This window comes from Clarias gariepinus, chromosome 12 (genome assembly GCF_024256425.1).
Source record: "Clarias gariepinus isolate MV-2021 ecotype Netherlands chromosome 12, CGAR_prim_01v2, whole genome shotgun sequence".
Taxonomy (NCBI): Eukaryota; Metazoa; Chordata; class Actinopteri; order Siluriformes; family Clariidae; genus Clarias; species Clarias gariepinus.
This window is the reverse complement of record NC_071111.1, coordinates 4,672,117-4,690,063: the sequence shown is the minus strand read 5'-3', so window position 1 is coordinate 4,690,063 and position 17,947 is coordinate 4,672,117. Positions and strand designations below refer to the sequence as shown.

Below are 17,947 nucleotides of genomic sequence, written 5' to 3'. Positions count from 1 at the left end.
AAAAAAAAAGTTAATTCCAAAATTCAACAGATGGTGTTGTACGTTGTTTTCAAACGTGCTTAAGAGTGTGCAATTCAATTCCCTGTGGATTAAGTCTCAAACTCATCTAGTGTAATACCGTAATGGTGATGTGCGCTGCCATTACACGTGAATGGTGTGCGCGGTCACCCCGCCGTCACAATTCTGTCTGTCCTACGCGCCGCCTGCGGTCACGTCCAGTGAGGACCGCCTGTGACACGCCCACAGTCTCGCTTTTTCGTCTCATGACGCTGCCTGCCGTCCCCTTCGGTGAGGGACGCTGCCTGTGATGCTCACAGCATGACATGAAAATTGATGATGATAACATCTGCTGTAGGTTCGCTGCCCGCTGGACCGCATGTGACACGCCTGTAACAGAACTACATAACACACACACATTTTCTGTTTTATGTAGAGAGAGATCGATATTTGCACTAGAGGTGGTAAAGTGTTGCAGGTCCTTAATAATCCAGCAGGTTTAAATGATGATTCGGACATTGGCAGGCAGGACAGCGCCCCCTGTGGTGGAAGCTAATTATTTTACAAGCTTTTATTGTTTTATTGACGTTAAACTTTAGATATTAAACAAGAATATTTATAAAAGCGTGAGACTTACAGAATCGTCATAGAAATTAAATCCACACTGAGGTATTGTGACACACTTTAACACACACACACACTTTACCTAACACACACACACACACACTTTACCACACACACACACTTTACCACACACACACACTTTAACACACACACACACTTTACCACACACACACACACACTTTACCACACACACACACACACACACACACTTTACCACACACACTTTAACACACACACTTTACCACACACACTTTAACACACACACACACACACACACTTTAACACACACACACACACACACACTTTACCACACACACACACACACACACTTTACCACACACACACACCCACACTTTACCACACACACACACTTTAACACACACTTTAACACACACACACACACACACACTTTACCACACACTTTAACACACACACACACACACTTTACCACACACACACACACTTTACCACACACTTTAACACACACACACACACACTTTACCACACACTTTAACACACACACACTTTACCTAACACACACACACACTTTACCTAACACACACACACACTTTACCTAACACACACACACACTTTACCTAACACACACACACACTTTACCTAACACACACACACACTTTACCACACACACACACACACACTTTACCACACACACACACACACTTTACCACACACACACACACACTTTACCACACACACACACACACTTTACCACACACACACACACACACACTTTACCACACACACACACACACACTTTACCACACACACACACTTTACCACACACACACACTTTACCACACACACACACTTTACCACACACACACACTTTACCACACACACACACACACACTTTACCACACACACACACACACACTTTACCACACACACACACACACACACACTTTACCACACACTTTACCACACACACACTTTACCTAACACACACACACTTTACCTAACACACACACACTTTACCACACACACACACACACACTTTACCACACACACACACACACACACTTTACCACACACACACACACACACACACTTTAACACACACACACACTTTACCACACACTTTAACACACACACACACACACTTTACCACACACTTTAACACACACACTTTAAACAAGGATATTTATAAAAGCGTGAGACTTACAGAATCGTCATAGAAATTAAATCCACACTGAGGTATTGTGACACACTTTAACACACACACACACTTTACCTAACACACACACACACACACTTTACCACACACACACACTTTACCACACACACACACTTTACCACACACACACACTTTACCACACACACACACACACTTTACCACACACACACACACACTTTACCACACACACACACACACACACACACACACACACTTTACCACACACACTTTAACACACACACTTTACCACACACACTTTAACACACACACACACACACACTTTAACACACACACACACACACACACTTTAACACACACACACACACTTTACCACACACACACACCCACACTTTACCACACACACACACACACACTTTACCACACACTTTAACACACACACACACACACACACTTTACCACACACTTTAACACACACACACACACACACTTTACCACACACACACACACTTTACCACACACTTTAACACACACACACACACACTTTAACACACACTTTAACACACACACACTTTACCTAACACACACACACACTTTACCTAACACACACACACACTATACCTAACACACACACACACTTTACCTAACACACACACACACTTTACCACACACACACACACACTTTACCACACACACACACTTTACCACACACACACACTATACCACACACACACACACACTTTACCACACACACACACACACACTTTACCACACACACACACACACACACACTTTACCACACACTTTACCTAACACACACTTTACCTAACACACACACACTTTACCTAACACACACACACTTTACCACACACACACACACACTTTACCACACACACACACACACACACTTTACCACACACACACACACACACACTTTACCACACACTTTAACACACACACACACTTTACCACACACTTTAACACACACACACACACACTTTACCACACACACACACACACTTTACCACACACACACACACTTTACCACACACACACTTTACCACACACACACTTTACCTAACACACACACACACTTTACCTAACACACACACACACACTTTACCTAACACACACACACACACTTTACCTAACACACACACACACTTTACCACACACACACACACACTTTAACACACACACACACACACTTTAACACACACACACACACACACTTTACCACACACACACACACACACACACACTTTACCACACACACACACACACACTTTACCACACACTTTACCACACACACACTTTACCTAACACACACACACTTTACCTAACACACACACACTTTACCACACACACACACACACTTTACCACACACACACACACACACACTTTACCACACACACACACACACACTTTACCACACACTTTAACACACACACACACACACACTTTACCACACACACACACACACACTTTACCACACACACACTTTACCTAACACACACACACACTTTACCTAACACACACACACACACTTTACCTAACACACACACACACTTTACCACACACACACACACTTTACCACACACACACACACACTTTACCACACACACACACACACACACACTTTACCACACACACACACACACACACACACACACACTTTACCACACACACACACACACACTTTACCACACACACACACACACACACACACACTTTACCACACACACACACACACACACACTTTACCACACACTTTACCACACACACACACTTTACCACACACTTTAACACACACACACACACTTTAACACACACACACACACACACACACACACACTTTACCACACACACACACACACACACTTTACCACACACACACACACACACACTTTACCACACACACACACACACACACTTTACCACACACACACACACTTGTACCACTCACCACAGCACTGTACACACACACACCCTTTTAAACCCCTCCTCTCTCTAAAAAGCGACACTGATGCCACACTTTATGTACACACACACACACACACACACACCCTCAGGTCCCCACTTTAAATTTGCACTGAGACTGGATAAAAATGAAACGTCAAAGTCCACAGCAGACGTCATGATCTGTGTGTAATGCTGTCCTGTGTGTGTGTGTTTTCCTCAGGATCATAACTATGGGGCCCGGCCGCCCCCTACGCCCCCCGCGTCGCCCCCGCCGTCAGTGTTGATGCGTCCGGGCGAGGGCGTGTTCGGGCAGGACGAGGCGTCTCGAGGCACCACACTGAGCACGTCGGAGGACAGCAGCTACGGAGCCGACATCACGCGCTGCATCTGCGGCTTCACCCACGACGATGGCTACATGATCTGCTGCGACAAGTGCAGGTGAGGAGACACACGTCTTGTTCTCTGTCACTCTCACACACACACACTCATTCAGTTTTATTTGTATAGCACATTTAACAATTGTCATTGTCGCAGAGCAGCTTTACACAATCAAAAGAACTATTTCAGTGTGTATGAGATGTGAGTGTGTGTGAATCAGAATGATCAGATCATCCCTGATGAGCAAGCCGAGGGTGACGGTGCTGAGGAAAAAACTCCCTGAGATGGTAATAGGAAGAAACCTTGAGAGGAACCAGACTCACCAGGGAACCCATCCTCATCTGGGTGATAACGGATAGCAGGGATTGATCTGCACTCATACTGTGTGTTAGGAGGCTGAATGTTCAGTATAACAGGAGATGTGTTGAAGTTCATTATTGGAAGCTCAGGTAGACTGTAGGAAACTCCAGTCCTGAACTATCGAGTGCCTGCAGTCACGAGTCCTCAGAGAACAGCTGTCTGGAACCGTCCGCAGTCACCACAGGCATCCCAGACAGACCACACGGGACATCCATGTGACGAGATCTCCAACCAGAAGCGGGACACCAGGACGAGTTAGACAGGTCCAAAAGGGGAGAGTGGGTCTGGATCACTGGCAGCTCAGGAGAGACGTGTAGTGAGACAGACAGACAGAGAGAGAGAGAGAGAGAGAGAGAGAGAAGTAGAAGAGGAGAGGAGGAGAGATAAGTTAGGTATGGTCCCCTTTACAGAATGTTTAATGTAAATGTATATTTAGTGTAGAGTGCAAGCAGGGATTCCCACAGGACTAACTATGACATCATAACTAAAAGGGAGGGGACAGAAGGAAACACACTCATCACTCCATCATAAATGTTAAACTAAACTTGTGTCTCTTAGCACTCTCAGTGTTATAGCAGCAGTAAACAGATGTGTGTGTGTGTGTGTGTGTGTGTGTGTGTGTGCGCGCGTGGGTCAGTGTGTGGCAGCATATAGACTGTATGGGGATCGACCGGCAGCACATTCCTGAGACGTACTTGTGTGAGCGCTGCCAGCCGCGCAGTCTCGACCGCGAGCGTGCCATTCTGTTGCAGACCAGGAAGAGAGAGAACATGTCTGGTGAGTTCTCACCTCACACACACACACACACACCATGTCCTCACTTCATAGGAAAACCCGTCCTGATGCACATGAGTTTGTGTGTGTGTTTCAGATGGAGACACCAGCGCCACAGAGAGTGGAGATGAGGTTCCCCTGGAGCTCTACACCACGTTCCAGCACACACCCAACACCATCACACTCACCACCGGCCGCCTCGGCAACAAGCAGAACGACAAGAAGCGCAAGAAGAGCGGAGACAAGGAGCCGGCCCCGCCCGCCCGCGCCAAGAAGGTCCGTGACATACACATATCCACACACACACACGCGTCTACACACACAGTGCTGAAGAAGATAAGTCGTGTCCTTACTCTCCTCATGTCTCTGTTGTTCAGGCGTTTAGAGAAGGCTCCAGGAAGTCCAACAGAGTCAAGGTAGGTCACATGATCACACCTCTAAGGGTGCCAGGGTATGTTTGTGCGCGTGTGTGTAAGGTGCACAAACGTTTTTCTGATCTTGAATGTGTGTTTTTTAGGGCTCGGCTCCGGAGTGTGAGCCCATGGACTCCCCGTCCCTGTGGGAGAGTAAGGTGAAGACGTGGATGGAGCGCTACGAGGAGGCGAACGCTAATCAGTACAGCGACGACGTCAGAGTGCTGCTGCGTGTCAAAGAGGCCCGGGACGGCAAATCACTGGCCTACAACACACACCCCGCTGCCTTCAAACCCCCTGTAGAGGTACACACACTCTCTGTATCAGCGAATGTGTGAGTGTGTGTGTGTGTGTGTGTGTGTAAGTGTGTGTTGACTGTTCTGGGTGTGTTTCAGAGTCAGGTGCAGAAGAACAAGCGCATCCTAAAGGCGGTGCGTGATTTAGCCGCGGACTCGCTGCTAATCGAGTACAGGGGCAAGTTCATGCTGCGCCAGCAGTTTGAGGCTAACGGCTACTTCTTCAAGAGGTGAGGAGTTACACACACACACTGCGTTATCGTACACAGCTTCACTTACAGGAGCTTTATCAGTAGGAAGTGTATTAACTTGTATGTGTGTGTGTGTTGCGTCCCTGCAGGCCGTACCCCTTCGTGTTGTTTTACTCCAAGTTTGACGGTTTGGAGATGTGTGTGGACGCGCGCAGCTTCGGAAATGAGGCACGGTTCATCCGCCGGTCCTGCACGCCCAACGCCGAGGTGAGCCGCCGCCGACACGTCACCACGCTACTACCTCCGCTGCCATGGAAACCAGTGTGTAAATGTTATTTCCTCTTCCTGTCTCAGGTGCGTCATGTGATCGAGGACGGCATGTTGCACTTGTATATCTACTCACTGAGGCCCATCCCCAAAGGCAGTGAGATCACCATTGGGTTCGACTACGACTACAGCAACTGGTCAGTGTGCGCGTGTGTATACATACACACACACACATTCATAGAGCTCAGTGCATTCACAGACAGAGTTTAAAAACTAATATCCTCTATTTAAAGCTGTAAAAACTTCGATATTCGTCATTGAACTCCACGGTGACGGTTACAATAAAAGAATAGAATAACGTTTTTGGCCCCTTTTTGACTGTCGTGTGTGTGTGTGTGTGTGTGTGTAGTAAATATAAGGTGGATTGTGCGTGTCTAAGAGGAAATCAGGAATGTCCCGTTCTCAAACACAACCTGGAACCCACGGAGAACCTGGGTTCTACACGACGCAGAGGAAGGAAAGATAAAGAGCCGGCGATTCGGGACGAGCCCGGGCAGAACCAGAACCTCACCCTGGACTGTGAAGGAAACAAGGGCAAAACGAACAACGACAACAAACAGAGGAAGCTATCTCCTCTACGAGTGTCCATCTCTAACAACCAGGTACAGTGTGTATATAAATACACACACACACACACACACACATTTGTATAACATGGATGTTGCTTTCACCTTTATATTCTTTTGTCTATATTCTTAGACATTACATGATATGCTTATTTTACATTTTTTGCATGTTTGTTTCTATATCATGTTGTCAGCCATTTGGTTTTTTATCCTTATCCCTCATTCCTTCTCATCCCTCCTTCCTCACCTCTCGGTATGTTACATTTCTGCATGAGTGACACAATATTTATCTGTACTCCCTGCTTTTGTAGTATTTACAGGCTTGGGTATATGCTGGGGTACTCTGTTGGGTAGTCATCAAGACTGGGTTACTCTCACACGGGTAGTCATCAAGACTGGGTTACTCTCACACGGGTAGTCATCAAGCCTGGTTACTCTCACACGGGTAGTCATCAAGACTGGGATACTCTCACACGGGTAGTCATCAAGACTGGGTTACTCTCACACGGGTAGTCATCGAGACTGGGTTACTCTCACACGGGTAGTCGTCGAGACTGGGTTACTCTCACACGGGTAGTCGTCGAGACTGGGTTACTCTCACACGGGTAGTCGTCGAGACTGGGTTACTCTCACACGGGTAGTCGTCGAGACTGGGTTACTCTCACACGGGTAGTCGTCGAGACTGGGTTACTCTCACACGGGTAGTCGTCGAGACTGGGTTACTCTCACACGGGTAGTCGTCGAGACTGGGTTACTCTCACACGGGTAGTCGTCAAGACTGGGTTACTCTCACACGGGTAGTCGTCAAGACTGGGTTACTCTCACACGGGTAGTCGTCAAGACTGGGTTACTCTCACACGGGTAGTCGTCAAGACTGGGTTACTCTCACACGGGTAGCCGTCGAGACTGGGTTACTCTCACACGGGTAGTCGTCGAGACTGGGTTACTCTCACACGGGTAGCCGTCGAGACTGGGTTACTCTCACACGGGTAGCCGTCGAGACTGGGTTACTCTCACACGGGTAGCCGTCAAGACTGGGTTACTCTCACACGGGTAGCCGTCAAGACTGGGTTACTCTCACACGGGTAGCCGTCGAGACTGGGTTACTCTCACACGGGTAGCCGTCGAGACTGGGATACTCTCACACGGGTTGTCGTCGAGACTGGGATACTCTCACACTGGTAGTCGTCGAGACTGGGTTACTCTCCCGGGTAGACGTTTAGCCTAGCTTACTCTCTCGGTTAGACGTTTAGCCTAGCTTACTCTCTCGGTTAGACGTTTAGCCTAGCTTACTCTCTCGTGTAGTCATCCATGCTGGGTGACTCTTGGTAGTTATTTAGCCTATGCTCTTGGTAGTTATTTAGACTTCATTACTCTCTCGGGTGGATATTTAGCCTGGGTTACGCTTGGGTAGTTTCAGCCGGACTCTCCTTTACTCTAGATCGTTTTCTCCAGACATAAATAATAAACCAGTGAAGACATGTTGTCTGTTACACAATACTGTAATTATAAAGAAGGGTAAATTCTGGAAAAAAATTAAAATGACAAATAAATACAAATATATGAGCATAAAAAGGAACAATATAATAAATGTTATAAGAAGATAATATATAAATAAGAATGAATAAGAGAGAACTTGATTGTGTGCTGCGTCCTGTAACATGAATAAACAAAGCTAAGTGGGCCGACGCTCGACCCTAGACGGCGACCCGGTCCAAGCGAGGTCTGGCTCGTCGTCTCCCCATCGTTCCTCCTCCTCTCTTTCTCTCTCCCCCTGTGTCATCCCTCTCTCCTGGTACTAAACCAAAGCAGAGGATGAATAAGGCCCTCTCCCCCTCTTACAGGATCCTGAGTTAATTGAGGATCTAGAGGAGAAAACCTGCGTTAGCAATAACGTAGAGATGGAGACAGAGGAGCACATGGCAGAGAGGAGGAGGAAGATGGTAAGTGTGCGCGTGCCGCCGGGGCGGGCGCTGGTGTCACCGCGGCGCTTGCTCGCTCGCTCACTCGCTCACGGTTTCCATGGTAACTCTGCTGCAACTCCCCCCCCCCCAACTACCCGCCCTGCCTCTTTCGCAGGCATCCCTGTTTGCCCTGTGAGTGTGCGCGTGTGTGTATGACTGAGTCTCTACTGCCACCTGCTGTCTCACTGGTGCTTCTTCCTCTGCTTCACCCTGATCAGTCGTTGTCATAGTTCAGATTTTTTCTTTTCACATTCGACCTTCCATCAATGTTCACTTTCACTTCTCAGCATTATTGTTTTGTTTTGTTTTTTACCTTGAAAAAAGTGTTTTTGTCTGGCATCAGGACATCACCTGATGCATTGTTAAGCGGGTATAACTTGTAATCTGAGGTAGGTTCAACCCCAATCAGGGACTGGTTCAGGGGGTGATGGGCTCAATCTTATCGATATTCACCCTAGAGATTAGTTTCTATCAGACATGACAGAATTAAGTAAGAGAAGGTAAACTGTGCTGGGTACCAGGGCTTTAGACTCCTGAGTGATCTCAGGAAATAAATCTGTCCAAGATGAAACTGTCCTGTCCCTTCTCCCAGTTGAACGTCTTCCAACTGCTGAAAGCCTGCTATTTTAAAACCATGAGTCTTTCCGTCTCTCTCTGGAGAACTGTCCCAGCTGTCACTTTGTACTGCTGAGTCATACTGACAGGATGCTCTCGCGTTGCTCAGCTACTAATGACGGAGGAACACAATAACCCTCTGTATCACTGCTGCTTTAAACACATCCTCCTGTTTTCCACTTTCTCCTTAATTCCCCCCTGGGTGGATCATCTGCGATCGTCGGCTGAGGGATCAAATCGGGGGCGCAATGGGATTTCTAAGCTTTTGCAACAGAGTTTAAAAACACACCATGTTCCGCATCTTAGAGTGTGTTTAGTTTTATCCCTCAGGTGGCTCGATTTGTCAACGACATCCGCGGAAACTTTAGTGATCAAGCACGTGTACTCGTAGGTTTTTATTGTATACGTGTTACTGATAGGAAAATGAGCAACAGCACACGTGAGGCATTTTTTGGTATCATGAGAGATATGACAACTGGTTAATGTCTCACAGTGAATGAAATAAACCTTGTTTAAGGGCTCCCAAACTCTCCCGGCTCTAACCACACCCCTCTGAGATCCCTCGGTCTGTAGCTGTCTAAAGCTGAAAAAGTCTGGTCTTCAATACACTGCCTGTTTTGTCCGTAGTGATCAATAAAGAGACGACATATAAAGCAAATGCCTCACGTGAATTGAAAAGAGGGCTCTCATGTGATACGTCCTTTCCTTCAACTTTTCCATGTGTATGTAATAAACTGCGATAAAGATGTCTGAGTTGACAAAGTAAAAGACTGTAGCTGAGCTTTTTCCTGTTGTCGATGAGTGACAGATTGGCCCGTCATCGAAGCTTGTTCAGGGTCAGGATCGGTTTTTGAAAAGACGACACATGATAGAGTGAAATTCTTTTCTTTGCATATCCCGTCCTATTGCGGTCAGAGTGCAGGGTCAGTCAAGATACACCCAAGATACCCCTGGAGCAGATGGTGGTTAGGAGTCCCTTTTCCACCCAAGTGAACCAGGTGCTAGTTCATGTCCGGTGCTAGTGCCTGAACAACTAGCTTTGTTTGTCCATGAACTAGAGAGTCACTTAAGGAAATGTTATTGCTAGTGGCAAGAAATTTCTGGCAGCAAGCAAAACGGCAAACTTCAACTTGGCTTTCCAAGCTGGATTACTAGAAAGCATTTAAAGCATTTAAGCTACCCATTGTTTTTTTTTGTTTTTTTTTAACGATGGTCGGCACAAACCTTTAGTTGGTGGTTGTGTAATACCACCCCATCCCCTGTCATGAACGGTTCTTTGTCCTTACCCGGAAAATTGTCGGTGCCGCTATGGAGCTGGGACAACTCCGCTTTTTCTGAGTTCTGGTGCTTTGGTTGTCTGAAAACAGAGAACTCTTTCGGAATTGGGCATCTGCTCCGGAACCAACCTTGGCGTAAAAGGGGTAAGGAGTCTTGATCAAGGGCCCATCATTGGCTAGGGTTTGAAACCCTTGTTTAAGTGACCCCTGATCTTCTGATCACTACTCCAAAGCTGTAACTGTTGAGCTTCCACTGCTAGGCATTCAAGTGTGGTAAGATGAGAAAGTACTCACATAGTACACTATATGTGGCCTTGCTCAAGGGCTCAACGTTGGCAGCTTGGTGGTGCTGGGGCTTGAACCGCCAACCCTCTGAGTGACTGATCTCGGGGTCCGGGGTTAAAATCCCAGCTTCACCAAGTTGCAGCTGTTGAGCCCTTGAGAGGCTTTACAGCTGCAACTTGGTGAAGCTGGGATTTTAACCGCGGCTCTTAACCCTATCTGCTCCAGAGGCGCTGTGCTCTGATCTCCAGCTTCTTAACTGGGATGTGCAAAAAAATAAAATAAAATAAAATCATTTCACTGTGCTGTATGGTACATGGATCTTAATCTTAAGTGATTTAGAAATGTGGCTGATACTCTGAAAAACCCTAATGCTCTCTGGCCTCTGCTCTTTCTCTGCTGCTGGTCTCCTGCCCCCTGACTCCCAGAACTTCTCCCACATTCCTAAACTGTTCTTGATTTCTGTTAATGTTTGCATAGACACGCGAAGAAAGGAAGATGGAGGCCATTCTGCAGGCTTTTGCCCGCATGGAGAAGAGAGAGAAACGGAGAGAGCAAGCCCTGGAAAGAATCGGCACCAAGGGAGAGGTGGGAACCCGAAGTGAAATTAAAGAAGAGCCGCCTGCTACTCCGGAGGTCGAGTTACCGGCAACGGTAGGAAACCCATATATATATATACTTCTTTAACAGAGTTTGATATAATTTAGATGATTTAACTTGTGCATGTGGTTTGGATGTTCAGCCGCTACTGGAGCCTGTGAAAGAAGAAGCGGCGGCTCAGAAGGCAGCAAAGGTCAGTCGGGCCAAGCAGAGGAAGAGCTTCTCTCGGAACCGGACACATATCGGGCAGCAAAGGCGGCGGACACGTACAGCCAGCGCCTGCTCCGACCCGCCGCCGGCGTCACCCGGAGACACCCTCGAGGCGCAGCTGATGGCGGAGACGCAGGACGGGGAGACTGGAGTGGTGCCTGAGACCGAAACACCTCCCACTCACGTTCCAGACGCCACCGCCAGCCCACCTCATGCCTCTCCTGCACACAAGTATCCCAAAACGAAAAAGGTAAAACAGAACTTACACCTTACACTTACGACATTACACTTGATGAGGAGCTGCTTAGTCAGACTGAAGAACTTTAATACTTATTGGGGCCAAGCACTATAGGGTGTGCAGGACCCTCTTGTTTTCTTAAGGATTATTTTTTCCCCATCCTTTTGGGCTTTTGGGGGTCTTAATATGCTTAAAAACTCATGAAAATTGGCAGGCCGGTTGGAATCTGCTGCCATTAGGATGCCTGAGAGTCGCGTGGCCCGGGGCCCTCAGAGGCCCTCACACGAGATTTTGCTGGAAATTTTTGCAACACACCTTCACGTAGGCACACAAAACTCGGTACACATTTAAAGCTCATTATGCCAAACAACTTTCGACAACAGTTATTTAGGACAGTGTTTAGGTCAAGTTTGACTTTGGTTTGGTTTAGTTGATGTTTGGTCATCATCATCATCATTGCTGTTCTAATCTAGGAACCAAGGTTGGGTGAGCAGTGACAGTCACACCACTGGACAGAGATTAGATCAACATAGATAGTTTGGGTTTATAGCATTGTCTTCAAATGATGGTCAGATCAACATCCACATGGTTTTCATTAATTTCATTGAAGGACCGTATTCAGGACAGATCCCCAAAGATGTTTGGGCCAGAACTATTAAACACTGAACAACCTTTGAGTCAAAATTGGGCTTTTAACACAACTTGGGCTAAGAGCCTAGATCAGCAAGGATGAGCTTTATAGGTCATGGTTGGCTTGATATTAGTCTTGTCCAAAAAAAAAAAAAAGGATCAGTTTTGATGATGTTTCCAGGTCAATGTTGTTTTTGGGTGAAATTCAAGATTGAGCATTGAGTTCTACCAAACGTCTGGTCAATGTAATGATTGTTGACTCGTTATCCAGCTGACATTAAGGTTTAATTTCAGATGATTTGATTAAACATAAATGTAGACGTCCATAAACAGGTCGACTGTCAGATCAGCTTTGTCATGGTTGTTGTAGTTCTGACACGCAGACCATGTTCCGGTTCACAACATTGCCTTCCTTGGTCTAGTCTCTGAGCAAACTTCGGACAGGGTTATCCCTGAACCAGTAGATTATAACTTTCACTAATCGTAATCTCCTACCCCTCCACAGCACTTAGTGACCGAGTGGTTAAGTGTGGAGAAGCAGGAGCAGCGCGTGTTAATGCGCAGCCCCGAGCCTGCTCCTGATCGGCCGCTAAGGATCAGCACTGATCCTGAAGTTTTAGCCACGCAGCTCAACTCTTTACCCGGGATGGCCTGCAGTCCGCACGTCTACAGCACGCCCAAGCACTACGTCCGTTTTTCCTCTCCGTTCCTGGCCAATCGAAGCCCCAGCACCCCTGCGGTGCCCGCTGCCCGCCGCCGTTCACGAGAACTCTCCGATACGCCGCCCACCTCTGGCTCCTGCAAAAAGGTTTGTTCGTCTAGCACACCTCGCTGCTTCAGCTCTTGTTACACAGCTTTTTAACAGCTTCAGCTTTTTTAAATGAGTCTATGCCATATGTGTGTGTGTGCAGCGTTGGCTGAAGCAGGCTTTAGAGGAGGAGGGCAGTCTGAGTCCAGGCGGGCGAACCCTCCTGATTCCTGCTGAAGGACCGCTCACGCCGCCGATCAACGGGGACGCTGACAGCCCTATCACGCTCAACGGCACCTGCCCAGGTAACACACACCTCAAACACCAGGGGGCACTAGAACCCACCACTCTCATGTCCCATTCCAATGCAGAAACATACCATATTGAAAGTGTGTTTTATTGTGTGTTTGTGCTATCAGAGTTGCCCACGCCGCTAAAGAAAAGGCGATTGTGTCCGCTGGACTCGTGTGTGTCGGATTCGTCCACACCGTATACCTCTCCGTGCGCTACGCCGACACGACCCGACCCCTCCGACGCCCCGCTAACACCTCAGCTCCTAAACACGTCTCCGGGACCTTCAACACCTACACAGAACCCAGCACACACCACGCCACAGGAGGTAAACACCCCCACACACGTGTGCACACACCCCCACACACCAGGGCATACATAAGCACATGGTTGCCTTGTAATATGTGTATTTGTTCATGGAGATAAAATGATTGTCATGTCTGCAGAGCGAGTCGCCGGTAGACAGCTCACCGGACGCTAGCCGAAGACCCAGCACACAAGAGGTCAGCCTGGTCTCAGTGCTCTCATCGTGCTCACTTGTAATTTCTTACATTATTCAGTCATTTGATTTTTTTTTTTTTTCTCTTGCTGTCCTCAGGTCGACCGTGCTCCGTCGCTCTTGGCCTCTCCTATTAGGAAACTTTCCGAAACTGCGCATCAGGAGTCTCAAAGTCCCGCCCCCTCATTACCTGAGCCCCACGAGGCACCCGTAGACGAGGGCACGGAAGGAGACGGTGCTACAGAGGCACCGCCCACATCCTACCACGCCTGGATCAAGAGCCCCGAGCGGGGCGGGCTTTCTTTCTCCCCCATTAACTCCAACCTGAGGGACCTGACCCCATCACACACGCTGGACATGGGGGCGTTCAGTGAGGTTGCGTCCTACTACCCCTGCACCGAGGACGGAGGCAACGCGACCTTCTCTCGATCGCTCAGTGGGGACGCCTCAGACGGAGCAGGAACGGCTCAGAATCCACCACAGAAGAAGAAGGTGAGGTTATGAGCTTCTCCTCGCAAACACTGAACACACTGATACCACGTGAACTTTTACGGTAATCATACATCTCTCTCTCTCTCTCTCTCTCTCAGGTGTCTCTGCTGGAATACAGGAAGCGGCAACGTGAAGCCCGACGCAGCGGAGGCTCCAAGATCGAATGCAGCTCTCCACTTTCAACAGCACCTCCGGTGGACGTCTTCCCCGTTGCCATGGAAACAGTACCCGATTCCATCGTTCCCGTCGTTACGCTAGGCTCCAGGACCCCGCAGTCATGCGAGGATCCGGACACCCCGCAACCAGGAGAGAAGGAGGGAGGAGATGGACAGTGGTACGCTCCGCAGCCTGTGGCATCCCTCAGGGCTTTATTACCTTTACCTTTTTTTTTGTTGTACAGCGTGTTTAAATCTAGACTGTTTGTGTCTGGTGTTGGTGTTTAGGGTGTCATCAACCTCAGTGGAACAGGCCAGAGAAAGGGGATATCACAGAGCCCTGCTGCTCAGTGATCACCGCAAAGACACAGGTCAGACACGCACACACTTCATATTAAATTTTTTAGTAAATTAACATGTGTATCCATTTTGTTACCCGTATTATCTCGCTCTCTTTCTCTCTCACTCACACACATTCACACACACACACACTTTCTCCTATGCCATTGGGATGCCTTTAATATCCGTCTGTCTGTCTCACAGATGGAGGAGAGACAGAAGGAGGTGATGCTGTAACGAGAGAGTGTCCATCACCCAAGAGCTGCAAGAGTCCCTCCACACACACGGTACAAATTAAACACACATATGTAGACAAATTGGTGTGTTTCTTGTCCTCATCACGCTAACGGTGTTCTTCTTTCTCTCAGTCTCCGTCTCCAGGTCCGAGCTCTGCGTCCCACTCCTCCCTTCGCCCGTCTAAAGAAGAGGACAGCGACCCTCAGTCCCGTCCCTCGGCCCAGCCGTCCTCCTCCAAACCACCTCTGTCCAAGTCTACCCCTCTGACTCCCAGCAAGCACTCTTCTCAGGGGCACTACCCCTCTCCTACCCTCCCTATCCCCTCCCCTAAATCTCAGCCTCAGCCACAGGGTTCGCCCTATCGCGGCCAGAGGACCTTTCTGCCTGCCCCGCCCCCTAACCAATCGCAGTACAGCCCTCAGAATGCCCCGCCCCCTCCTCCTCCACCCCCTCCGGTACCACCCACTTCCTCGCCCTACTTCCCTACGCAGTTCAAAGCAGCGGTCTCGACACCCTTTCCTCCTGGCTCGCAGACTTTGCTCCAGTCCCACCACACTATCCACTTCCAGAGCAGCTCGGCCCCGCCCCCTCCTCCTCCTCCCCCTCCGCCGCATCCTCAGCCAGGTCCCGCCCTCATCCACGTCAATCATCTACAACCTTCGTCGATCCAGCAGCATCAGCTGATCTTGAGCTCCGCCCCTCCCCCACCGCCGCCTCCGCCCCCTCAGACGCAAGGTTCTCAGCCGACACAGGTCGGCGGCACTGCCGTCAACCTGTTGTCCATCAAACAAGGCCCGCCTCCTCCACCGTCGTTTCAGAACATTGGTGCTTTCCAGACTACTCTCCTGCACCAATCGGGAGCGAGCAACCCTACAGCGGTAGCGCCCTCTTCGTATCAGCAGACCGTGTTACCGCCTCCTCCTCCGCCCCCGCCACAACCCACCGCGCCTTCTCAAGGGACCTCGTCCAATCCTAACGCGACGCAGGCGCGAGGCCCGCCTCCTTCCTCAACGACATTTCATAACCCAGGATACATGGGGACGGGGTGGCACTGACTCCGCCCACTTCACCCGCCCACGAAAAGGAACTCGTAACGAGAGAATCGCGGCGGATGATTGGACAAAATGTAACATAGGCAACTCGAACATAGTGTAAATAATTTTTATGCACCTTTACACAAAGAAAACAGGACGAGACAACAGGGGTACACTTACCCGGACCGTAACCCGATCTCGAGAGACTTTACGGAAAACAAGATGGCGGCTCAGTGGTGCTCATTACACAACCTAAACCCCTCCTTCTTCTTCTCCTCCTCCTCCTCCTCGTTCTTCTTCTTCTCTGATACACACTTCCAGTCGTCCTGTCTTACTAGACGTCTTTTAACGTTTTTAGTTTCCCCCGTTGTCTTTTTTCACATTTGTACGATGGACATTCCACGTCTACCTTTTTTATTTCACCCCCCTTTCTAAAGTCCTTACGTCATTTATTCGTTTTATCTAGCGCTTCATTTATAGCAGAAGAAAAAATGCTTTTTGTATAGAGGAAAAAATACAGAGTTATTTTTTTTAATCCTTCATGTAACTGATAAAATAATAATAATAAAAATAATAATAATAATAATAATATCTGCAGAAATTAAGAAGAGACCTTTCTGTTAGGTTGGTTCACCGCTCCGGGAGTCTGCACTTCTTAGTGTGTGTGTGTGTGTGTGTGTGTGTGTGTGTGTGTGTGTGTGTGTGTGTGAGAGTGAGTGAGTGAGTGTGAGAAAGACTGTGTATTTGTCGGTCCCTATGTGTTTAATCTGTTCATCACATGTGAGTGTGAGAGAGAGAATCACTTCCTGTTCACCGTGAGCGGTTTATTTTTATTATTGTTTTTGAATTTTCACGGTTATTTGTAGAAAGTGTAATTTAATTGTATAGGTGGTTCCTCCAGCGGTCTTTCTGCAGAGACGAACAGGTTGTAAATATCAGCTTTGTTTTTTTGTTCCTTTGTTTTCTTTTCTACGCTTGTACACTTTGCTCCCATCCCTTTTTTTTGGATTATGATTGTAAATACGAGCGCATACTTCACATAAAAAAGGAAACAAAAAAGAACAAAAAAAAGAATAAAAAGCTGAATGTTTCTGTGACCGTAGCACTATTTTTATTTTCTGTCTCCTGGGATTATACGATTTGTCCCTCTCTCTCTCTCTCTCTCATTTATTTTTTATTCTCTGTGTGAGTGAGAGTGATGTGTATGTGAAGAGCAGACGCTCACAGACACAACACTGGTTGGATATTTTCATGGTTCATTATAATAAATCACTGTAATGACAGTTTTATACCA

The 17,947-nt window shown here is 47.9% G+C and overlaps 1 protein-coding gene across 2 annotated transcripts in view; it reads left to right on the top strand.

Moving 5' to 3' along the window:
• Positions 1-17,947, top strand: part of kmt2e (lysine (K)-specific methyltransferase 2E) — a 43,872-nt gene extending 25,925 nt beyond the window's left edge. For both annotated transcript variants that reach the window (XM_053508438.1, XM_053508439.1), the window contains 21 exons: positions 3,958-4,175; positions 5,113-5,252; positions 5,347-5,525; positions 5,627-5,665; positions 5,767-5,967; positions 6,058-6,188; positions 6,299-6,416; positions 6,504-6,613; positions 6,826-7,078; positions 8,887-8,985; positions 11,661-11,834; positions 11,923-12,240; positions 13,364-13,666; positions 13,770-13,911; positions 14,026-14,225; positions 14,344-14,400; positions 14,496-14,888; positions 14,987-15,222; positions 15,332-15,414; positions 15,587-15,669; positions 15,751-17,947. In XM_053508438.1, coding sequence (XP_053364413.1) covers positions 3,958-4,175; positions 5,113-5,252; positions 5,347-5,525; positions 5,627-5,665; positions 5,767-5,967; positions 6,058-6,188; positions 6,299-6,416; positions 6,504-6,613; positions 6,826-7,078; positions 8,887-8,985; positions 11,661-11,834; positions 11,923-12,240; positions 13,364-13,666; positions 13,770-13,911; positions 14,026-14,225; positions 14,344-14,400; positions 14,496-14,888; positions 14,987-15,222; positions 15,332-15,414; positions 15,587-15,669; positions 15,751-16,674 — 4,401 coding nt within the window. In that variant the 3' untranslated portion in view covers positions 16,675-17,947. The remainder of the gene's footprint in view (positions 1-3,957; positions 4,176-5,112; positions 5,253-5,346; positions 5,526-5,626; positions 5,666-5,766; positions 5,968-6,057; positions 6,189-6,298; positions 6,417-6,503; positions 6,614-6,825; positions 7,079-8,886; positions 8,986-11,660; positions 11,835-11,922; positions 12,241-13,363; positions 13,667-13,769; positions 13,912-14,025; positions 14,226-14,343; positions 14,401-14,495; positions 14,889-14,986; positions 15,223-15,331; positions 15,415-15,586; positions 15,670-15,750) is intronic.